The 26,126-nt window shown below is 32.9% G+C and overlaps 1 protein-coding gene and 1 pseudogene across 1 annotated transcript in view; one reads left to right on the top strand and one right to left on the bottom strand.

The window, feature by feature from the left end:
• Positions 1–25,545, top strand: part of CHIC2 (cysteine rich hydrophobic domain 2) — a 40,802-nt gene extending 15,257 nt beyond the window's left edge. Inside the window, exons 2-6 of the mRNA XM_074229419.1 lie at positions 981–1,035; positions 1,184–1,339; positions 19,312–19,368; positions 19,535–19,594; positions 24,752–25,545. Coding sequence (XP_074085520.1) covers positions 981–1,035; positions 1,184–1,339; positions 19,312–19,368; positions 19,535–19,594; positions 24,752–24,802 — 379 coding nt within the window. The 3' untranslated portion in view covers positions 24,803–25,545. The remainder of the gene's footprint in view (positions 1–980; positions 1,036–1,183; positions 1,340–19,311; positions 19,369–19,534; positions 19,595–24,751) is intronic.
• LOC141519726 (U6 spliceosomal RNA) lies at positions 7,140–7,239 on the bottom strand (annotated as a pseudogene).
• Positions 25,546–26,126: the final 581 nt, after the last annotated feature.

The raw sequence follows: 26,126 nt of genomic DNA on the forward strand, positions 1-26,126 counted from the left end.
CTCTTGGTGTTTTGATCTTATTTCCAGAATGATAAAATCACTATTTTTTAATGCATCAGCATCCTGTTTCTGATAAGACTTCAGAAAAGGTAGCTAGCTACCTCTTTCTCCTTGGCTCCTGAGGCAGTTTTTGCTACTCTTATCCACCTCTTTGTGTTTTCCCTTACTCACTTTACCCACTTTTCTCCTTTTGTCTTACTACTTCTCCTTTATTTTTACTTTTTCTTTTGAAGAGGTAGCTAACCCAGCAATCATATAAAATGTTTGAATTCAGTTCTTAAGATAAAGCATATGTAAATGAACAAGTATTCTTTACCATATACTCTCATCAAATGAATATTTAGCCCAGGGGTTCTTAATCTTAGGACTGTGCCCCACCCAAGGTCCATGAATATATTTCAGGGAGGTCTATTAATTTGTTTTTTAAAAAAATATTTTGATAATTGTATTTTAGTTAATTCTCTTTCTAATACTGTATTATATATTTAAAGCATTGAGACTTTACCATAGACTTTACCAGCAGATGCCCGAGGGTCCTTGATGGGGGAAAAAAGTTAAGAACTGCTTTAGCCTGTTTTCATTTTACACTAGATAGTATTGTATCTGCCAATATAATGACTTGTAATACATTAAATATAATTTAATGTTTCTAAATGATATCTAAGTTTTCATTGTTAATCTATATGTATATATTTTTATTAGCTCTGTGATCATGATCACATAATCTTTCTGAGCTCCAGTTTCCTCATTTGTTAAATGGAGGGGAAAATGTGTAATAACTATATCATGTTTATTGTGAGGATAAAATGACTTGACACATATACATATATCAGTAGATATATCTTGAAAAACTTAAAGCAATATGTGAAATATCAGCTATGTAAAGTATTTTTATGATTTATATTGAGAGGGATTTAATATCTTTGTGGCATAATGCTATCATGCAGTGATTTTATTCTTATATTTTTTTATTTTCGCAGATTTGGACTGAGCAACAAATTTGAATCTGAATTCCCTTCATCATTAACTGGAAAAGTGAGTATTGAAATTAATTAAATAATACTTGTCAGACATTCAACTGAAGGTCTTATTACATAATAACTTTTGTTATTTGAATTTTAGTGATTGTAGGAAATATTTTCTACCTTAATATTTTTGTGATTTTTTTTTTAAACCTCATTAGGTAGCACCTGAAGAATTTAAAGCCAGCATCAACAGAGTTAACAGTTGTCTTAAGAAGAACCTTCCTGTTAATGTTCGTTGGCTCCTTTGTGGTTGCCTTTGTTGCTGCTGTACGTTAGGCTGCAGTATGTGGCCCGTTATTTGTCTCAGTAAAAGAGTAAGTTGGATTATATATATTTCTCTCTCTCTCTCTCTCTCTCTCTCTCTCTCTCTCTCTCTCTCTCTCTATATATATATATATATATATATATATATATATATATATATATATATATATATACATATATGAACAAGAAAGTGTGTCTTAATATTTTTTCAGTTTCTTATGCTTCAATAAGTGCTAGTCATATTAAATAAATAGTATTGAACGGTTTTAGGAATAAAGTTCAAAAACAAAGTTAAATAATTACAACCCTAGTAGTTTAAAACTTAAAACCTGTAAAATGGAAATAAAGATTTAACTCTTTTTATCACAGACTAAATACATGCAAATTGCTTGTAATAGCTGAGTGGCATATATATGCTTGGACTTCTGTTACATTGAAATAGAATGAAAACTTATTTGGTCCATGTGATATATTTCATCTTGAATTGATTTTTGTGGGGAGGCTAGGTGGTGCAGTGGATAGAGCACCAGCCCTGGAGTCTGGAGTACCTGAGTTCAAATCCGGCCTCAGACACTTAATAATTACCTAGCCGTGTGGCCCTTGGGCAAACCAGTTAACCCCATTGCCTTGCTAAAACAACCAAAATAAAGCAAACAAACAAAAAAAACTGAATTAATTTTCTACTTGTTATCTGAGGACTAGTTTAGCTAAAAATATGGAGAAAGTTAATCAATAGTGGGTTAGGCATTAGGTGATAAATTCTTTGGCTATGTCAATACGTGGCACAAATAAAAAATACATAATTGCCTTCATTGCAGTTTTTTCTGCTTCCTCGGTGATTTATGCTAGTGGAATGACTGAAAAGAGTGCCAAGAAACACAGTTTTAGAATGTTCTATAAACATTAATTTAACTTTTTCTAAATGTAAGATTTTGGTCCATTGACCAATGATTTTTTAATACTACTAGAAAAGCTAAACTATAATAGTATTTACATTCTCACAATAAAGGAGACTAGAAAGATGCTTCAAAAGTTCTCCTTAGTGAAGCAAAGGAGTTTGTAAAGATGTTTTCATCACGTACCCACAAATCTGATACATAATTTTTGGGATACTTGATTATCTTACCTTTTAGTATTTCTGATGAACATATTAATCACCATGAAGATGATTCCAATGTATGTGTCATCATCAATTGCAGAGAAATGAAGATTAATTTTACAGAGAACCTGACAAAAGTCTCTCAAGTCAAGGAGCCATATATATCTATAGAATACATTTGACATAGCTACTAAATCTTCATGAAAATGATCCACATGTGTACTAAGGATTTTCTTAATAAAAAAATATGAGGATATGGGCAGCTAGGTGGCTCAGTGGATACAGCTCCAGCCCTGGAGTCAGGAAGACCTGAGTTCAAATGTGGCTTCAGATATTTAATACTTGCTTAGCTGTGTGACCTTAGGTAAATCACCTAACCCCATTGCCTTAAATAAATTTAAAAAAAATTTTTTTAAATATGAAGATCTAATGGGTAAAAATGGCTTCTAAAGATAATTTCTCTACTGTAGACCACATCTTCACAGTCATACAATTGACTGAAAGATGTAGTACTGTGTGTATTTTTTTGTTGATTTATAAAGAAAAATTGAGTAGGGCAAAATAGCATTAACATCTCTTCAATAAGGTATCTTTCATTTTGAAATCATTCTATATTCTAACCCCTTCAATAAGGTATCTTTCATTTTGAAATCATTCTATATTCTAACCCCAACATTTAGAAACACCAAAGAATGCAATCAGTATTCGGTAAACACTTTTGGGAGAATTGGATAGCTTTTGGCAAAAAAAAATAGTCTTGAACTATACTTCACTGTTCGGCACACTAAGATGATTATATCAGTAATCTTATATTTTAAAAAAGAAGAAGAAAGAATAATTTATTTTCTCAATTGGATATAAGGAACATATTTATTAAGGAGGTAGAAATTATTATTTTTTTGTTTTGTTTTTTTTAGATTTTTCAAGGCAATGGGGTTAAGTGGCTTGCCCAAGGCCACACGGCTAGGTAATCATTAAGTGTCTGAGACCAGATTTGAACCCAGGTACTCCTGACTCCAAGGCTGGTGCTCTATTCACTGCGCCACCTAGCCACCCCTAGAAATTATTTTCTTAAATTTAATTATATAAAAATAAAAGCATTGAAAATGAAATTTTAATGTTAGCAAATGAGTATTCATTTGGTATGTTGTGGTGCTACAAAAATAATAAATATAAACAAAATAATGAGAGACTTATACAAGGTGTATCATCCTTCATAGAAATCATGTTAATTTTCTTTGTATTGTTCCAGTTTTAATATATGTGATGCTAGAACAGCATATTTATACAATTTCATGCAAAGTTAATTCAACAAAAATAGACCTACATATATACCGACTACTGTTTATTTTTTAAAGAAAGAAAACTAAGCCAATTTGTTACTTCTGTCAAATTTACGATGCTTGAGAAAGCTAGAATACAGAATCACACTTATGTAGTAGGTGCTATTATTTATTATATAGATGCAGTAAATGCTATTATTTAATGATAGAAACATAAAGAATTTTATTTCTTAATTAAAAAAATTTTGCCCTTTATAGTATTTTTTCCAATTATATGTAAAGATATTTTCAAAATTCATTTTTTCTAAGATATTGATTTCCAGATGTTTTTCTACCTGTCTCTTCCTTTCCTCCTCCTTAAGATAGTAAGCAAAGTGATAGAGGTTAACACTATCCTGGTAGACGTATTTCCACATTAGTCATGTGGTGAAAGAAGAATCAGAACAAAAGGGAAAGAAAAAATAAAAAAATAGTAAAAAAAACATACTTTGATCTGCATTCAGACTCCATAATTCATTCTCTGGATGTGGATGACATTTTCCAGCAGGAGTCTATTGAATTTGTCTTGGATCGTTGTATTGCTGAGAAAAGCTAAGTGTCATAGTGGATCATTGCACAATGTTGTTGTTATGATGTACAATGTTTTGGTTCTGTTAGCTTCACTAAGCATCAGTTCATATGAATCTTAACAGGTTTTTCTGAAATCTGCCTGCTCATCATTTCTTTTTTTTTTATTTAAGGCAGTGGGGTTAAGTGACTTGCCAAAGGTCACATAACTAGGCAATTATTAAGTGTCCGAGACCGGATTTGAACTCAGTTACTCCTGACTTTAGGGCCAGTGCTCGATCCACTGTGCCACCTAGTTGGCCCTACTCATCACTTCTTATAGTATTCCATTACATTTATCTACCACAACTTGTTCAACTATTCCCCAATTGGTGAATATCCCACAATTTCCAGTTCTTCGCCACCACAAAAAGAGCTACTATACATATTTTTGTATATTTCCCCCTTTTTATGATCTCTTTGGTATACAGACCTAGCCAGTGGTATTACTGGATCAGAGGCTATTCACAGTTTTATTGCCTTTTGGGCAATAAATAAATAGTTCCAAATAAATAAATAAACAGTTCCAAAATAAATAAAATAGTTCCAAATTGCTTTCTAGAATGGTTGGATTGGTTCACAACTCCACTAACAATGCATTAGTGTTCTAATTTTCCTACATCTTCTCCATCATTTATCATTTTCCTTTTTTGTCATATTAGCCAATCTGACCAGAATTGTTTTACTTTGCAGTTTTTTAATCAACAGTGATTTAAATCATTTTTTCACATGTAATAAATAACTTTAATTTCTCCATCTGAAAACTGTTCATATCCCTTGACCATTTATCAGTTGGAGAATGATTTGTATTCTTATAATTTTCTATATGTGTGAGAAACGAGGCCTTTATCAGAAACACTGACTGTAAAAAATGTTTCCCAGCTTTCTACTTCCCTTCTAATCTTAGTTGCACTGGTTTTGTTTGTGCAAGAACTTTTTAATTTAATGTAATTAAATTTATCCATTTTGCATTTCTTAATGTACTCTATCTCTAGTTTGGTTATAAATTCTTCCCTTCTCTATAGATTTGACAAGTGAACTATTTCTTGCTCTCCTAATTTGTTTATAGTATCACCTTTATGCCTAAGTCACATACTCATTTTGATCTTATGTGAGATATTGGTCTATGCTTAGTTTCTACCATACTATTTTGTAGTTTCCCTAACAGTTAAATAGTGAATTCTTATTACCAGTTACAGAAGCAGTGAATTATTTTATTTTGTTTTATGAACCTAATCTATTCTACTTATCCATCACTATTTTCTTAGCCAGTACCAAATAATTTTGAGGATTTCTGTTTTATAATATATTTTTGGATCTGGGATGACTAGACCACCTTGTTTTGCATTTTTTCCATTAATTCCCTTGGATATTCCTGACCTATTTTCTTCCAGATGAATTTTGTTTTTATTTTTTCTAACTATTAAAATAATTTTTTGGTTATTTGAATGGTATGACACTGAATAAGCAAATATCTTGTTTGTTTGTTTTTTAGGTTTTTGCAAGGCAAACGGGGTTAAGTGGTTTGCCCAAGGCCACACAGCTAGGTAATTATTTTAGTGTCTGAGACGGGATTTGAACCCAGGTACTCCTGACTCCAGGGCTGGTGCTTTATCCACTGCGCCAGCTAGCTGTCCCGCAAATATCTTTAAGTAGAATTTTTATTATATTGGTTCAACCTACCCATGAACAATCTGCTTTTATGTGAAAACTTTTATAATTGTGTTCATATAGTTTCTGGGTTTGTCTTGGCAAGTAAGATTCCCAAATATTTTGTATTGTCTACAGTTATTTTATTTTTTATTTTTTTAGGTTTTTTACAAGGCAGTGGGATTAAGTGGCTTGCCCAAGGCCACACAGCTAGGTAATTATTAAGTGTCTGAGGCCAAATTTGAACTCAGTTCCTCCAGACTCCAGGGCCGGTGCTGTATCCACTGTATCACCTAGCTGCCCCTACAGTTATTTTAAATGGAATTACTCTTTCTATCTCTTGCTGTTGGGCTTTGGTATAGAAATGCTGATGATTTTATGTCGGTTTATTTTATAAGCTACTACTTTGCTAAAGTTGTTATTTTTTTTTTAAGATTTTTCAAGGCAATGGGGCTAAGTGGCTTGCCCAAGGCCACACAGCTATGTAATTATTAAGTGTCTGAGGTCGGATTTGAACCCAGGTACTCCTGACTCCAGGGCCGGTGCTCTATTCACTGCGCCACCTAGCCGCCCCAGTGTTAATTTTTTTCATGTAGTGTTTTTAGTTGATTCTCTAGGATTCTTAATCCATCATATACCATTGCAAAGAATGATAATTTTGTTTTTTCTTCAATTTCTTTTTCTTATTGCTAAAGCTAACATTTCTAGTTCAAAATTGAATAATAGCAGTGATGATCTAATTGGGAATCCTTTTTGCTTATCCTCATTACATATAATACTTTGCTGATAGTTTTAGATATATGCAGCTTTTCATTTTTAAGGAAAATTATTTATTCTATGTTCTCTGATTTATTTTTTTTTTAGGTTTTTGCAAGGCAAATAGGGTTAAGTGGCTTGCCTAAGGCCACATAGCTAGGTAATTATTAAGGTGTTTGAGGCCAAATTTGAACTCAGGTCCTCCTGACTCCAGGGCTGGTGCTCTATCCACTGTGCCACCTAGCTGCCCCTTCTCTGGTGTTTTTAATAGGAATAAAGGGGTTGAATTTTGTCCAACTTTTTTTTATATCTCTTGAGATAATCATTAGATTCTCTTAATTTTATTATTGATATGGTTAATTATGCTGATTATTTTACCAATATTGAACCAGCCCTGCATTCCTGCTATATATATATATATCATCTGGTCATAGTGTTTTATCCTCATGCTAAATTAAAAATATGGAATATTTAATGAATTTGAATGCCATCTTTGAGAAGGGGCCATGCTAATCTCTGTATCATTCCAATTTTAGTATTTGTACTGCTGAAATTTGTCTAGCCTTGATAGGAGATATCCTGGGCTATGGTGGGGAAAGTCAGTAAATGCTTGTGGGAATGGAAATTACAGATTTTATACTGGAAGCTAAATTACTCCTTCTTGTCATATGTGGTTGGATATGGATATAAATATTATAATGATAAACATTCTATTTAAATGTATTACTGTGTCAAGAATAAAATGATAGACTTGGGCCTTGAAATGAGTTAAAAGTGGGATCATAAGTAACCTTATGGAACTGGGGCCTTGGGAATCAAAAGTAATGTAAGTATTAATTATATAGAGATCGAAAAGTTAGTAGGTTCACAAAACATTACTAGTTTTCCATTTTGAAATCTTTCTCATTCATTAATGTATATATAGAAAGGTAGAGCCAATATGGTGGAATAATAGGAAGCAGTACAGTGAGCTTTCTTTTCCTCAAACACTCTCTCACTCTCTCTCTCTCTCTCTCTCTTTGATCAGGTAATCAAAAAGTAAGTCATTTGTCCATGCTAAGTTGGCAAAGGGAGACAGAATGGCCTGTATTACTGGGCTTGGTTGGAATGTAGTCAGAAATGCACCACAAGAATTGTGTTCAAGAACAAAACAATAACATTGTAGTGCACTGTGACTTCATGGAGAGTACAGGAATAGGTGTCTATTGGCAGCTTTGTACAGAGTGAGCAGGAGTGATGAGCCCTAGACTGTATATTGATCAAGTTGTAAGTTCAGAATTAAGCAGCAAGTATGTGGTTCAGTCCCCAGGAGCAGAGCAGTTTCTAGTCCAAATGGAATCCTTCAGATTAACTAGGGTGGGAATCTCAGACCAAAGGGAGTATAGCTTCCTGGATGAGTAATATGGTCTGAGTCCAAGAAGAAATATATTGTTGCTCAGACCTATATCCTTTTAGAGACTTGAATTGCTCAGATCTGAGAGCCATTGTTGAGATTTTATCTGGGTTCTAAACTACTTCAAGAGCACCTAAAGCCTATAGATCCCCAACCCAAGCTGTTTTGGAGATCCTAGAATAGCATAACAGTCAAGAAAGCAATAGGGTCAGCCCAGGCATTTCCTTCACAAACATAGATCCTGGTCTCAGCTTGAAGTTCAAAGTCAAGAAGTAAACTGAAAGAATGGGCAATCAAACAAATAAAAAAAAGGATCTCATCATAAAAAGTTATTATCATAGGGACATTGAAGACACAAATCCAGTAGAGAATGATTCCAAAACATCTGACAGCAAATTCTCAGTAACATGGCTTAGGCACAAATTTGGGTAAAATTGCTGGAAGAGATGAAATGACTTAAAAAAATACATATATGAAATGTATACTTAAATAAGATCTCTAGGGGAGAAAGATTGAAAAAGGAATTAACAACTTGGCACAAGAGGTACAAAACCTTGCCTAGGCAGTGAGCTCTGGAAATTAGAATGGCCCAAATAGAAGCCAGTGATTCTAGGAGATTAAAAAAAAAATTAAAACAAATAAAAAGATGGGGAAAAAAGAAGTGTTAAGGTATTTCATGGAAAAGCATACTACCTGGAAAAAACAGATGGAGGAGAAAAATTTAAGAATCATTGGATTACCTAAAAGTCAAAAAAAGTAAAAAAAAGAGACTAGATGTCCTATTTCAAGAAATCTTTAAACTGCCAGAGAGACCTGTCAAATGGAAAATGATTGAACAAGCTGTGGAATATGATTGCAATGGAATATTATTGGGTTTTAAAAAATGATGAAGGGGATAGATAGATTCAGAAAAAACATGGGAATATGTATATGAACTGATGCAAAGTAAAATGAAAATAGTTACACAGTAATAGTAATATTATATTGATAATTAGTTGTGAAAGACTTAGAAGGAAATGGCAAACCACTTCAGTATCTTTACCCAAGAAAACCCAAAATAAGGTCATGAAGAGTCAGTCATGACTGAAGTGATTGAATAACAACACAATGAAAAATGCTATCCATGTCTAGATAAAGAATTGTTGAACTTTGAGTGAAGATTGAAGCATATTTCCCCTTTATTTTTCTTACTTTTTTTGTAACATGAGTAATACGGAAATAAGCTTTGCATGCATAATGGGTACACAATGGCTTGCCTTATTAATGGGTGTGGGGAACTTGAAGAATGGAAGAAATTTGGAACTGAAAATCAAAATGTGAATGTTAACAAAAGAAAAAAGGAAACAACTCTTAGAACCAAAGGACAAAATGGAAATAGAAAATATCTTCTAGTTACCTTTTGAAACCCCAAAATGAAGACTTCCAGGACTATTGTGGCCTCAGATCCAGAACTTAAAGGGCAAAAGAGAAAATTCGGCAAGAATTCTGAAAGGAAGAACTTAAATACTAAGGAGCTACAGTCAGAATAATCACACAATTTAGCAGCTACCACACTATTTAGAAGCAGAGAGCTTGGAATATTGACATTCCAGAAGGCAAAGGGTATCACTACTTCTCTAACCTACTTACAAAACTAAATTTAATTGTATAGAAGAAAAGTAGATTTTTAATGAAATAGAGGATTTCCAAGCATTCTTGATGGAAAGACCAGATCTTTGTAGAAACTTTGAAGTTTGAGTCAAGTTAAAAGAAAGATAAACATGAATGATTAATGATAAGGGACTAAAAAGGAATAAACTGCTTACATACCAGTGGGAGAAGATGATACATCTGTCCCCTCTGAACCTAGCTCTTATCAGTAGTCATAGGGGGATTCTAATTAGACACAATGCCTGGAAGTGGAAGATTGTTTTGATAATCTTTTTTTTTTTTTTGGCAAGGCAGATGGGGTTAAGTGGCTTGCCCAGGGCCACACAGCTAGGTAATTACTAAGTGTCTGAGACCGGATTTGAACCCAGCTACTCCTGACTCCAGGGCCCGTGCTCTATCCACTGCGCCACCTAGCCACCCTTTGTTTTTATAATCTTAAGAGAAAAATGAAAAGGGAGGGGAAGAGGAATAAATTGAGAGGAGGGGAGGAAGGATGGTTAGGGAAAATTATCTTTATATTGTAAATTTTATAATTTTTACATAATTATATATATACATATATACATACATACATACGTGTGTGTGTGTGTGTGTGTGTGTGTGTGTAATAATCAGTATAAAGTCAAGGACAAAAGGACCAGGGTAGCAATTGACACTAAAATTCATTCATCTCAGCTGATCAAATGAGGGAAGAATGCATACACAATTGGGTATGGAAATATATTGTATTTCAGTCATACAATTTGGTAAAGAAATGCACTTTAGGCAAATAAGGAAGGGAAAGACGAGGTAGGGAAATGAGAGAATAGATTAAGGAAAAATTTAGTTCTAAGCAAAATATTTTAAAGATACACAAAAATGTGGGGCGGCTAGGTGGCGCAGTGGATAGAGCACCGGCCCTGGAGTCAGGAGTACCCGAGTTCAAATTTGGCCTCAGATACTTAATAATTACCTAGCTGTGTGGCCTTGGGCAAGGCACTTAACCCCATTGCCTTGCAAAAACTTAAAAAAAAAAGATATACAAAAATATAACTTTGTGGTGGCAAAGAGTTGGAAATGAGATATCCATCATTTGGGGAATGGGGGAGCAAGTTGTTACACAATTTTGATGGAGTACTATTGTGATATAGGAAATAATGAAAGGATTGGTTTCAAAGAAGTATGGGAGAATTTATATGACTGCTGCAGAGTGAAGTAAAGAGAACAGATTATATACAGTGACAACAAAACAAGTTTGAAAGACTTAAGAAATTCTATAGGACTAATGATCAAAGTTGTTATCCACCTTGTGATAAAATGAGACAAAATGATTAAGTAAATGTAAATATATGTGAATACATACATATATGTGTTCAGGCACATGCATGTACAGTTTTGGGTGTTGGGGTTTTTATTGTTTTATCTTTTGTCATGCCCAATGCAGAATTTGCTTTCCTAGACTGTACATGTTTGTAACAGGTTTTGGTTTTCTTTTTGTTTTCCATTGGGGGTGGGGCAGGAGTGGGAAAGAGCAGATTTTTGTTAATCAAAAAGGTAAATTTAATTTAAAAATTTTATATAACAACTTTGCTTTATTACTTTATTCTTTTGATGATAGTTTTTATAAAAATCATTATTTATTTGACTTTCTTTAAATGATTTGTACTGAAAAGAGTAAACCTTTTTGGATCAAGGTAATTATTATGAAGATCAGGTGTTATACATTTTTCCTTCAAAATTTATTGAAAAATATAGAACTGTGTGTCACTAGACTAAATGTTCCTAGACATTGTCATTCTTTTTGTCTTTTTTTTTCTGGTTTTTCTTTGTTTCCATTTCTTTCCTTGCTGTCATTTCTGACAATTTATGGGCTAGGAAACAAGATAAATAAGTTTTTAAGAATTGTTTTAAAATAGAACAAGAAGGTTCTGAGGGATACGGTTACCTGATGCAGCCCCTATTTGGGCTACTAAAAGGCTATTCTGTCCCCTGCCCCCATCCCCCTTTACTTTTTGGTTCTCTGCTGGGATTGCTTTTGTTATGGGAATTTTAATGTTGCCCCTGACCCTTTTGATTTTATTTATATTTTTAACTTGCATCATTTCTTGAGTCTTTTATCACTTGCTTGAAATAGTTTTTCCTTTTATATTTAAATTATGACTAATTTCAGTTTTTTTGAAATAGAATTTAAAATATATAGTTATTTTACCTATATTCTTTATAAGTTTGTAGGATTTGACCATATCCTTTCTCTCAACCATTTGTTTTTCTTGAATCTTAATTTAATTTCTTTGGTGATATTCCCTTGATCATTTTAGTTGTTTTTTTTTTTTGCAAGGCAATGGGGTTAAGTGGCTTGCCCAAGGCCACATAGTTAGGTAATTATTAAGTGTCTGACGTTGGATTTGAACTCGGGTGCTCCTGATTCCAGGGCCGGTACTCTATCCACTGCGCCACCTAGCCACCCTGGTTGCTTTTTTTTTTTTCTTTCTGGATGGACTATCTTTAGCTCTTCAATGCCCTTTTTGGGATATGACCAGTATTTTTTTTTTTAAGGATTTTATTTGAGTTTTACAATTTTTCTTCCTATCTTACCCCACCCCATGGAAAGCAATCTGTCAGTCGTTATTTTGTTTCCATGTTGTACATTGATCCAAATTGAGTGTGATGAGAGAGAAATCAGGATGTGACCAATATTGCTGGTAGTATTTGAGGTATAAAAGCTTCAGGGTTTTTGTTGTAGTTGAATCTTGCCTTCTCTTTTGTTTCTATTTCTTTTCCTTATAATGTCTATCATATATTGTCCTCCTTTGGGGGCAAAGAAGTACATCTACTAAGAATACTTCTCCAATAATAATCTATAAAGGAGCTTATAATAAGATCTTTTAACTACATATGGATTATTTTTCCCCCAAAATGCATTATTTCACTTCCCTCTGGTAAAACTAATCTGTCAGGTTTTTTCCAAAAGTTATGTTGATATCTTTATATTTCTTGGGTTATTGCCATGCATTTTTTTTCATTTTTTGATACAATATGGTTCTTGATAACTTTGTTTTTAACACCACAGTATAGCCATTTCCTACAAAACTACCTTCTTCCTTATCCTCTTCCTCTCTGTAGTTGAACCTGGTAATAAAAAAATAATGAAATAAAACTAATGGGGCAAAATGACCATGACTGGTAGCATACATTTGTAATTCACCTCTTAAAATGAGGGAAGTATTTTTCTTTGTTCATACAAGTGTCTCTCATGTGTCTATAGTTTTCTCATTCATAATTTCTTAAGGACAACAGTATTCCATTATGTCCATATCTCAGTTTACTTAGATATTCCCTCCCCTGCCTTTATTTCTTCATTCTTTCCTTCCTACAAATTATTGTTAAGATCTTTGCTTTCTCTCTGACTACAGAATACTTTACATTGTTTATTCATTTGAACCTCACAAAATCCAGTAAAGGAGTTAATATTGATGTTACTATCAATTATTAAGCTTTCACTGTACTAGACTCTGGAGATAAAAGATATAACATCCAAATAAAATACACAGTGATGGGTATAGGAGAGAAGGCTTAGGAAGTACAGCAGACAAAATGAGGAAAAAATTTTTTGAAAGAAGCGGCATTTGAATTGAGTTTTAAGGATTCTAAGAGGTGGATATAAAGAGGAATATCATTCCAGGTCTTGGGGAACAATCTATGCAGAGGCACAGAAGTGGAAGCCTTGAATGTCAAGGAACAGCAAGTAAGGCATTTAGCCTTGAGTATAGAATTTGTGATGGGGGGGTAACATATAATCAGTCTGGAAAGGTAGACTGAAGCCAGATTAAGAAGGGCCTTAAATGCCAGAAAAGTTGGTATTGAATTATATAGGAAGTAGGAACCACTTCTTCTTGAGCTAGACCTGTACTTTAGAAATATCAGATAAGTAGCTGTATGAAGGATGGATTGGAAACTGGAGTCAGAGAGATCTAGGTGATAGGATGGTTTTAATATAAGTAGAGAAGGGAACAACAGATGCAAAAATCTTTTGGTGGAACTGATACATTGAGCAGCTGATCAGATGTGGCAATGAGTGACTAAGAGACTGAAGGAGATTATGTAATTTTCACATGGTTATACAGCTGGCAAGTGTCAGGCAGAATTTGAACCCAAGCCTCCTCATCTCCCAAGTATTTCTTCTTTGCCATGTTGCTTCCCAGAACCTTTTACTTCAACTGTTGCTACTCCTAGTACCTCTCTGTGATTTCTCCCTCTCTGCTTACCAGAGAACCATCTCTTATAACAAATAGTTTCGTTTTTGTTTTGTTTTTAAGAAAAAGGAGAGGGAAAAAAAACATGAGAAACAATTCAGAAAAAGGAGAGGGAGAAAGGAGCTTGCTATCTTGAAGGCAAATTATGATGAATTTGCAAATAGATACTTTTAAAATTAAAATTTAGGGAAGAATGATAATATTTTTTTAAAATAAATTTTATTTTAATTTTATTTATTTTATTTAGCATGACATGAAATGAGACTGGGTTTGGCTTTTACTTTTAGTAGCTGTGTGGTCGTGGGAAAATACATTAACTATTCTCTGTACTCCATTAATATGGAGAAGCACCTGTCAAATGGGGATAATAATTCTTAATATTTACCTCACAGTTTTGTTTTGACAAAAGTAATAGATCAAATGAGAATTTGCAATTCTCAATTTTTATGTTTCAATCTGACAGTTAAATTTACCAAAGGTCATAAAGTATAAGAATGGTTAACAGATTTTGATATACATTTTCGGTATATGTAAGATTAAATTTGAAAATTTAGAAAAGACAGCTGAACTTGTAAAAAAATAAGTTGGGATTGAGATGTGTGTGAGACAGTTAAGTTCAGCAAGGTTATAAGATGCAAAATTAAGTCATATAATCATTATGTTTTCATTTATTAGCAATAAAAGGGGGGGGAATCCTTATTTATAGTGACAATTAAAAAAACTCAAACCCAAGCCTTGCTTAATACTTATGAATTAGTCAGTTAGAAACACAAAGCAAACTTCCATCACATTGAAACTCACTCTCAAATTGGGTAGTTTTTGCAACAATACTAATTTAGTCAGGCAGCTCATTTCTGAATGCACAGTCTGGAGTCGAGGACCCGAGTTCACATATGACCTTGGATACTTATTAGCTTGGTGGTCTTGAGCAAGGCCATCTCTCCAAAGGCATGGTTTATAAACATAGCCCAGTTAATATCTTCTGTTGTTCCTCTGAGAAGACAACATTATTAGGTGAATCATTAAGGCAGTTTGACAGGAGTAATATTATTAGTGAAATTAAAGTATATTATAGCAGGTTAGGTTAAAAACTGGCAAGGTTTGTTTTTTTGTTTGTTAATCAGTAGTAAACAGTAGGGATGGTGTCATATTCCTAAGAAATAATCTGCTCTTTAGAAAAATCAGAACTAAGGACATTTATTAAAATATATGAAAGAAATAACCTTTATGGTTTTAATTTCTGGTTATTAATGATCTGATTATATGATTTATGCACCACATGACAGTAAGTTCTTCTTTTCTCAAGTCCTTCATCTTTGGATTTCTGTTCCCCAACACACTAGAAAATGAGAAGTTAAAAATGAAGACAGTTAGGAAGCTAAAATTCCCACCCTATAATCAAGACTTGTTTAGTAGTGTTGGGAAAGATTCAGATGCTGGCTAAAGATTATTTATCTTGTGGATTTTAGTTATACATACTACTGCTTGCTTCTGTATTAATAATAATTGAGTTAATTAGTTTATTGATTAGTAAAATAAAAATTAGTAAGGAGGTAGAGTGAAAAAAAATAAAATAGGTCTTTTATGTGCTAGATGTTGGCCATTCATGTGGTGGAGCCTTCTGCTTCTAAGAATATCTGTTCATGCTATTTTCAAGCATAATATTGTTACCACTGGAAGGTTATTTGGTCTTTATTGAGTGAGTTGGTGGTCTTGGTCCATTTTGTAAAGGACAAGAACCCATGATAAAATTAACTTTCTTGTTGGTCATCTAAGCAGAATGGCTAGAGATTCAATGCTAAAAACTGCTAACCTGTCCTCTCACCCCTCAGGGGTGAGCATAGAAAAGGATTAAGGCACTAGACTGGTGGAGCACGGTGGGGAAGCTTACACTGAAGCTTGCACTGCCTTTTCCACTGTTCTTGCAGTTAAATAGAGGATTTTAGTTCCCAGGACTATCAATCTGTTGCTTTTCTTAAGCACTAAATTCACTTCTTTTTAAAAAAATTAAAATGACATTTTTAGAAATCCACTGGACTAGAACATAAAAGACCAATGTTTCACTAGTGGTTAAGGTTTCATATCATTGATAGATCCTAGACAAATTTTTTTTCAGATGTATATTCATTTGATTGGGGATAAGATGAATATAATCAAAAGCCAAGGAAAATTTTCTATATCTACATTTCATTTACTTCCTTCGGTGATGGAAAAATCTCAAAATTTGGCAGTATTGCAATACATTTTATTAGATTAAATATATATGACAAACCCATGAACATAAACACATAATTTTTTTGAATGCAATTAAGATCTGCTTTCTTACAGTGATTAAAGGCATTTAATTAAATACAGCTGTCATGGGAGTGATAAAATGGTATATTTTTCCAGTGTCTGCTAAATTGACATTGTATTTGTTCTTAAAACTATATTTTGATTTTGTGAACCAAAATAATTGTAGAGTATTAACAAATGTTCTTAGTAACTAAAGCCTTTTTTTCTTTTAATTTGAGCTTTTGTTGTTACTAACAAATAATTTGTTCCTACAGGGTTAGGGTTTTTTTTTTTTTTAATACTACTGCTTAGTATCTATATGCTTGTCATCTTAGTGTGCTAGAAATGTTCCACTCAAATCAAGGGTTCTTTTCTGGTTTTGTATGTCCTCACCTGCTCCTCACTGTAAATCATTGAGATGTCAAGTGCAGTGATTAATTAAGCTGCACGTGCAAGTGCTTTTTTTTCACCTGTCAAGAAGGAAAAGTCTTGCTATAGAGGATGGATCCTGCAGTCTTGGTTCATAGCTTTTACTCCAATCTGAAGTTTCAGAAATGTATCGCATTCAAATTTTCATTCAGATTTTGGTAAAGAGCAGCAGAATGTATGATTTAAAAAGGTTAGGCAATTCCAAAGTATATTCACAGTAGTAAAATGTATTATTAAAGTTTTATTGAGAAACATAGTAAGTAGAGATAATTCCTATGTAAATTAGTTGAAGTTTGCAGATTGTGTTATAGAATCATTATCAACTATAGGGAGATTTCATATTATTTATAGTAAATGCTAAAAATATCAGAAATCTTTATGGATTCATAAAATCATACTAATTAAAGCCCTATTACTAGGCAAATATAGTGTTTATGTGGGCACATTTATAGTTATTGCTACATTTTTCATTTTAATACTCAATATTCACAGCATATTAATTTGTTAGTACTTAGGGTCTCATTTTTTAAAATGAGGTGTAAAGGGCAGTCTTGGAGAGCCTGATTTTCTTTCCATTCATCTCCTCTCCTCTTTTTTCAAACCACTAGTAAAATTAAAACCTCAAATTGTATAGTAATCTTAATCTATTATTAAAAAGTCCTAGAAAGGAAGATTACAAGGTAGATTCAGGTTTTGAATCAGTTTTGCCATTGGTTTAGCAGCGGGTGGGCAGGCAGATGCCTGCTCAGAGTAGAACCTATTGCCATTTTTCACCATTGATAGAGTAGCCTTTCAGAGTCAATGAGCTCTGTCAATGTGAGCTTGTCAAGGCTACAACTTCATAGACCTGAGAGGCGGTTTGAGAGGTCAGCCCTTTTCAGGTTCGCTGTGATGCAAATGAACTTTAATGCTTAAACAACTATTGGAATTTTTATGTCTGCTCCTTGTTCTTTTTTCTTCACAAAGTCATTGACGAGACATTCAGTGCTTTTTAAATTGGAAGTTGCATTGTGCTAAAGACCTAGTACAGATTTACGGAGGGCTGAAAGCAGTTAGATCATGTTCTTTTCATGGTGCGATTAGAATCAAATCGATTTCCCTACAGCCTTCAGCATTCAGATGGCAATTTTAACAAAGCTTGGGGGCTAGACAAGGGACAAAACGACTGAACTGAATGTTAATTACACTCTGCAGCCTTATTTTCTTTTGATTTGGAGCTGACTGGCAACTAAATTAACAAAAAGTGTGACCATAACTGCTGCCCTATTTTCATTTAAAAGGAGAGCAGTCTCTAAAAGGCTATCTTTACAAAGAAACAAGTGAGGTCTGCTGATCATTGTTAACAAGGGCACTGTTTTTTTTAAAATTCTTACCCAAAAGACTATGTTAAAAAAAGTAATGCAATAAATTAGTCATTGACACACTACTACCTAGAAAGTTACTTTGAGTTTCTGCTTTTATGGGCATAATTTAAGGGAACTTAAGCCAGTAGTGGCAATTCATAGATAATGATGAATTATAATTGGCATTCATGTAACTATAGTGAAGTCTTAAGCACATTTAAAATGGAAAATGTAGTATGGCATCCAGATTGGCATTAGATGCTTTAAATATTAATTTTGCATTGTAAAATATTAGAGATGTAAATGTAAAACACTTTGATTCTAACATTTTTTTTCTTTACAAATCGTTTTTGTTTGATATCTTTATATTTATTTTTTCTTACAGCATCTCAGTTGTTCTGGAGTATTAACTGCAAGATGCTTTTCCCCCCATGCCTTGTAAAGAAACTGCAGCTGCACTTAGTTGCAGTTGATTCTTGCTGCAGTTCTCTGTCCTTTTGCACCTGCAGCTGTGTCAGGCTCATCTTAACACCTGGCATCATGAATTATCCTCTCTTTTATTCATACTCCTAAGCAGGTCACATTTAGGGCTACTTGGTATCTGTGATAGGAGCAAAATAGCTATAAATGTCAAGTGAATTTCTAAACTGTTTTATGAGTGAAGAGTTTCTGAATATGTTTTCGGGCCTGAGTTTGAACTTTGGATATGAAAATAAAAAAAGAATTTTCAAAAGAAGTTATTTTATCAACAGATCTCTCTCCCCTCAAAAGCAAAAATTTAAAGGTTATCTTTTGAAAGTCAAGTTTAAGTCCTTTATTAGACAAAATTTAATGTAAGTATATTGTATATTGATAGTGATTTTTATGACATTTTACTAATTTTCACTAATTGCTAATTTTAAGCTGATAGTTAGACAGGTCTTATTTCATATTAATGTTCTTATTTCAACATGAATTTTTTTGTTATTTAAATCTTTAAAATAGACATTTAAAAAATTTATTAAAATGTATTACTTGGTGGACAACAATGTTAATCATTCTGGTATTTTTTTTTAATTTAGAGGCCATTAAGTTTGAAGCAGTTAAAAACACTTGACATTCATGCTGAAATAAAGACTAGCTTTTTAATAGAAAAGACCCTTTCTGTTACTGTTTATCACCAAAAGCAGTTTTTTGATAGTGTTATAGACCACCCTGTACTTAGTCACTGTCCTGTATCTCTCCCTTTTTCACACAAAAAGCAGCTGCAAAAGAAAGTTTTTCTAAAACCAGTCAAGAGTAAAGTTTTTTTCTCATTTGTCTTCCAGACACGAAGATCGATTGAGAAGTTATTAGAATGGGAAAACAATAGGTTATACCACAAGGTGAGTGCCGCAGGGAGCAGCTTCGTACTGATGGAGTCTGAATTGCACAGTATGGAAACAGATGCTTTTGTTGAACTAAAAATATGAAAGGTGGACAAATGGGTTACTCTGTGTGCTGCAATAAAATAGAGCTCATTTTTCTTCTTTTACTCTCGTTCTTGTCTAGTTGTGCTTGCACTGGAGACTGAGCAAAAGGAAATGTGAAACGAATAACATGATGGAATATGTAAGTTAAAGGGCTGTTTTGTGAGTTTCTCTATTAAATGATCATTTATTTTGCTTCTGATCTTATTCTTTTCATGATTATTAATCAGCAAAGGTGTCAGGAGCTTAATCTCCTGAGTGCAAGGATTTTCTACGGTTCACAGATGCATGGTTTCATGTGCAAGACTGATTTATAAAGTTATGAATGACTTGAAAACAAGGCTTCACTGTGTTCTGAAAAATAATAAATTAATTGCCAAAATAAAATAGCCTGAACGTGTGTTGATGGAGTGTGAAATTTTAGATGCTGTATAAAGAATAACCACAACTTTGGTTACGCAGCAAGTCAGATATGGCTTTTTTATATAATGCTAATCAAGTCTCCAAGTTTGGAAGAAGACCTTTCAGCTGAGCTGCTGGAGCTTAAGAAACCTTTAGCCTTTTTAGATTTTAACTGCCCATACCTCAGCAGTCTTCAAAGTATCTTTCACTGGGTTCCTAAAACATTACTTTTAAAGTTCATCTTAAACGTAAGCAAAAGAAAGGTCTTCCTGTATTTATTCTTTAAATAATATATGCTCTAGCAGTTATAAAGTTTTTAGAATAATTTTGTATGGAATTTAACTTGGCCATTGGTGGCTTGATTTGTTTGAATTTTTTTTATTTTTCTGAAGAATCTAAGGGCAACATAAGAAAATTGGGGTATTGACACTATTGAAAACTGGGTGCTTTATGTGTAAGTTTATGAATAGAAATGAAAGGTCTATGAAAGGGTTAATTGCTGAAAATAAAGACTAACCTTCATGAAGTACCTGGCACAGTACTTCTAACATATCTATGGTCTTTTATTGCATGATATTTTGTCTATTCTTTGAAACAATGCAACCATCATAGATAGCTTATAAAAAGATTGATTAAAACAGTGTTTAAATAGTTGGAAATTATCCTAAAATCATCTTTTCTCTGTTAGCATTTCCCCTTTCTTCCATTTTCATACTATCAAATCCTATTTCTAGCCTGAAACATAAAAGACCTTTTTAAAAATGCTTCTTTTTTTTCATAGAATAGCTCTATTCAGTGAACCGAATAATGTAGATTTTTCGTATCATTATCTATTATATCAAACATGTTAATTTATGATGATGAGAAAGACACATGATACTTCTCTTATAACCATTAAAAAAAAGCACATCTGAAGAAATTGTTTTGAGCTTGACCTGTGAAAATGCTAGTTCTATATGTTTTTTTTAAACCTTACAATACTTTGCCTAGATAATTTTTATTTATTTACTTTTTGATCAGGAGGATAGTTTGAGTGTAGGTTACAGAATGTTGCTTGGAGGATATAGAAATATTTAATATATTGACAAACCAGAAAACTTAAGCTTTGATTTTCTTTTCATTCTTAAATTTTCTTTAGAGAAATCAGAAGTCTAAACTGCTTTTCAAGTTTTATGCGTATGAAATTCATCTGTTTAATGAATATATTGATCATTGACATTGTTTCTTTTTATGGCATTTTAACATTCTCTTCAGCTATTTCTGTATTCTATGCACAAATGCACTTTTTATTTAGATCAATTAAAGGTTAACTAAATTGTACTTTGTAATAACATGTAAGTTACCTATGAGAAGAATAAATTTAAAAATTTTAGTAACTTTTGCTTTTTTCAGCAAAGGGATTTTTATAATTTTAAGAGTTGGAAGGGGCAAAAATAATTTCTGATAGTCTGATGTTTTTTTATGAAGTGCTTCATAAAGATACTGCTTTTTATCTATTGAATACATACTTCTTTTGCTAAGTATTTTACTTAAGGTAATTTTGAGTAATACTTTCAGTTAGAAGAAAGTAGAACTCAAGTCATATTTTGAATACTTAGAGGCCTGCTAGGGAAAACCTAACTTAAGTCTTCTAGTTCGTCTTGAAATGGTAGTGCTTGATCATTGGAGTTTAATTGTAACTCTGATCCTTTGTGGCATAAATATAACAAGTGTTCGAAAAATTGCCAGTAAAGAATGATTTGTGGAAGTCCTCTTACAGTCTTGAATGGTTTTGAATATTGCCTCTTTTTATCTGTTGTGGGAGGATAGCCTTTATTTTGGAGAAGCTTATGATTTGAGATTTGATACCAAATGATACTTGATCTGGGTAGTGAGGGTGGATCATAGCAATTCATTAAACCATTTATTAATTCATAAAGGGCTTACAACTTTTGTTCGTGGAGAGAAAACATATATAGGTGAGATAAACAGTTCTTTGGAGTATAGTAACTACATGACAGAGTAATGAGACCATATTCATAAAATGTTTTTTTCAAAAAATTAGTAATGCCAAAGAATATGACCAGATATATGTAGTACATAATACTAAATTTCATAATGTGTATGGTATCCCGGTAACATTAGATTTGAACAGTTTCTATTTTAGCATTCTACTTTGACATGTATCTTTACAAAAGCTTGTTAAATGAGGACCAAATACCAACCTAGCACCTAGCACAGTGCCTTTGATAGAGATAGTAGACCTTTTAAATAGTTGTTGAAATTAGAGACAACATAATAAAATAACTTTAGTATTGGACTAGTAGAGTCAAGATGACCTGATTTCAGATTGTATTTCTGATATTTATTAGCTCTGTGACCACGGGCAACCTAATTTACTTCTCTGAGCTTTAGACAGCTCTCTAAGACTTAGCTATTAAACTGTAGTTGGGTTTGAAATCTTTGTTGACTGAGGAAATCAGAAATCCTTGATGAGTTGCTTAATTTAACTGCCTGAAGTAAGATGATGCCCTTGTGGAATTTAGTCTATTGGGAGCTTGTTCAGATGCTACAGAATTTTGCATCTGGAAAAACCCATAGTTAAAATTCATTATCTTTAATATTTGAGAAGAGATGTTAAATATTATTTTTTAGAATTAAATGATAATCTTAAAGAGATAATCCAGCTTAGTTTCTGATATTTATAGGTAAAGAAATTTAGAGTATCTTTTAAGTGGTAGATCTATACCTGTATTCCTTGTCTCTTGTCCTTTCCTTCTACTTTATTGTTATTCTTTGGAGAGAGGTAATAATTATATTATTTGAATCATCATCATTATTAAAATTCTTGGTTAAAATGTGAAGAATTCTAAATTTATATAAATTTAAACCTTAGGACTATCTGAGACTTGTGACTTCTTTTCAAAGCTCTTAAGTATATATTCTATCTTTATTATTTGTGACTTGCGTGTTCTTTCTCTACTAGTTCCCCAAATCTTTTTTCCTTCTCACTATCATAGGTTCATAATTGTTGAGATAAAAGCAAACAGTTCCTAATGAACATCTTAGTCTAATATACTGTATTCAAATGGTAGGAGTTCTGGGTTCTAGTCTTGGTTCTGTCATTTATTTTATGACTTACTCCAGATGAAGGAATAACCGTTACTGGTTTAAAGTCTTTTTGCTATGATAAAGTAGTAATGATAAGATTTGTGTAGGTTCTTACCTCAAGCCTTAAGTGGTAATTTGTTAAAGAGCAAGGAAGAAAGCACATTTACCATAAGAGGGAGCAGGAATTTAGTGAGGAACTCTTTTTTTTTTTAAGGTTTTTGCCAGGCAAATAGGTTAAGTGGCTTGCCCAAGGTCACACAGCTAGATGATTATTAAGTGTTTGAAGCCGGATTTGAACTCAGGTACTCCTGACTCCAGGACCGGTACTCCATCCACTGTGCCACCTAGCCACCCTGAGGAACTCTTAATGAAAGAGAAGTAACCAACTCTGAACAGGATAAAGTAAGGGGGAAGGGAATAACCGTATTTAGAATGTCTGCTGTTTGTCAGGCACTGTGTGCTAAGTGCTTTTGACAAATATCTTATTTGGTCTTCATAAATTTCCTTATGTGAGGGAGTTACTGTTATTATCTTCATTTGACAGTTGTGGAAACTGATGCAAACTAGTTAAGTGATTTGCTCAGGGTCACACAACTAGTAAGTGTCTCAGGCTAGATTTGAACTCAGATCTTCTGATTCCAGGCCTAGCATTCTATCCAGTGTGCCACCTTGCTTCCTCCAAAAAGGTACAGAATTCGAATTTGGCCATCTGAGGGACCTGAGTGATGTAAATGGTCTGCACTCTAAGATGATATCTTCCATCAAGATTACATAATTGATAATGAAAACAAGTCAACTCAGACAAATAGATAGAAAGACATACTTTCACCAAAAGATAAAACCAACCTTAGCAACTAATGATTTAATGAATATGTTTCAATCAAATCAAACATCTTGGAAGAAATGCATTGGAGTAAGGATACAACTCTCAAAGATTTGGAGTCATAGAGAATCTACAGGAGAGAGGCAAAGGAGGTATGTGTAAATTCAGTGCAGGGTAACTGGAAGCAGGAGAGGAATATTGGGTGAAGTAGTAGAGAAGTTCCTTCCTCATTCCAGGGACTAGCAAGGTGGCAAAATCTGAGAGGGTAAATGTAATTAACAGAATGGAAGTGCAGCTGAGCCCTAAGGCAAGAGGACATTGAATACTAAGTCAGAAAACTGATTTTGGAAAGGATTGAAGAATCGCACTAAACCTGACTTGAGGTTCAAGGATCTTATTATCAACTTTTGAATAAGTGAAGTCAAAGGAATAGGACTTGATGCTTAGCCATGCTGATCTGTGGTGAACCATTGGAGATTAGAAATCTGCACTCTGAATATTTTCTGTGCTTTAGTTTACTGTCTTCCAACTACTAGCCAAAATTTTCTAGTTATAGTTCTGAAAAATTCTAGCCTTGTTTTAATTGAAATTGGGGCAAAGGGAATTATTCTTACTTTGATCAAGAATATAGTGAATGGAATCAGGACTATAAAGGAATACTTTTCTACCTGGACCATTCCCTCACACCTTAGTTTGACCACTTGCTTCTCTGACCCTTCATTTCATAAATTACAAAAAGCAAAATAAGCCATGCTTGCTAAAGATAGAAAATTTATAAGGATAATTTTTTTTATGGTAGCATTTCTAAACCATCAGAATTTCCAAGAGAAAGTCTATTTCAATGTCAAGTAGTAGTAATAGGTGTGTTTGTGATTGATGCATTCTGATTGTTGTATTCTTAGCAAACTTTTTAACTGATGGAAAAGTGCTAACATTTTATCATGGCTAAATTTTTTTAATTTTGTCTTTTTTTTTTTTTGACAGGTCATCCTCATAGAATTTTTACCAAAGACACCGATTTTTCGACCAGATTAGCATTTGCTTTATTTATAGAGACTTATCCAAGTATGTTGTCTTTCCAATGGTGCCTTGCTTGGTGCTCTCCTGGTGGTGACATAGCATTGGTTCTACAGAATCTTGTGGTGTTGTTTTTTTTTTAATAACCGCATGTTCTAAGTGTGCATTTTTGTCAGACTTTGCAACAGTTATTTCATACAGATGTTAAACAATTAAGTTATTGTGCTTTTTCTGTTAATGTATTCTGATTTTCAAAGATTACTTTTTGTATTATCAAAAAAAAATACATTTGAACATAGCCTAAAAGTGTACCAGGCTTTTTTTATTTTTAATCCAAGGTTCATGATCCCTTCATTGTAAATTCCTTTTAACATAAACACACTTTTTTGTGACTCTTTGTGTATCATTCCCAGTGTATAGACTTTATTTTATATTTTTTATTTCTTAATTTAATCAAGGTATCCCTTTTGAAATAATGAATTTTTTGTATTAGTCACTTTGGGACTTAAAAATCCCCATTTCCCAAATCCAGTTCCCTATCCTCAACCTTATTCTGAGTAGGAATATCTGTGTGCATTCATGGATAAATCATATCAAATAGTTCTAAAAATATTCTACTTTCAATGTTGTTAAAACAGACATTGAATTATTTTGTCTAGAATAGGAGAATTGATTAAAGGTATGCATGCATCTAATGGTTACTAGAGCTCAGGATCACAGAAAAACATAGCATCACAATCTACATATATCTTTATTCACAGTTATAAATTTAATGATAGCTTTACTTGGATTTTTTTATTGTTTACCAAATCATGTATACCAAGGTGCAGAAATATTAATTTTTATTAAGAACTTGTCTAAGGAACATATTTTCCATAATTGATTGAATAATCTTAAAAAACAGTATTGAGAAAATTGAATAATGAAGACAAATATAGACCATTACCTAATCTACAAAGGTTATTCAAAATAGGGTATACAAAACAATAGTGAAAACTTAAGATATGGAGAAGTGTGTACATAGTGGTTCTTTTAAAAATTTTGATCCATTAGAGCAATTTAATTTTCTGCGCAATTGTTTTAAGTTTTTTTAAAAATGGGGATGTGACCTATTCTTGAGTCAGTCCAGTTCTGTTCTTGATACCATTTTTTTCTTTTGGTTGTACATACCTTCATGCATTTAATTTTTTAAAAAAATTACAGTGATGTATATGTAAGGGTTTTTTTTTAATAAGCCTGGAATTATACAAATTTTATTGTATGTTAAGAACTTGTTCCATACAGCTGTGGTATCGAGCAATAATGTGAATAATTTTGAAAAATATACTCTGATTAATACTTT

The sequence above is a fragment of the Macrotis lagotis genome, chromosome 3, assembly GCF_037893015.1.
Source record: "Macrotis lagotis isolate mMagLag1 chromosome 3, bilby.v1.9.chrom.fasta, whole genome shotgun sequence".
In the NCBI taxonomy this organism is placed as follows: Eukaryota; Metazoa; Chordata; class Mammalia; order Peramelemorphia; family Peramelidae; genus Macrotis; species Macrotis lagotis.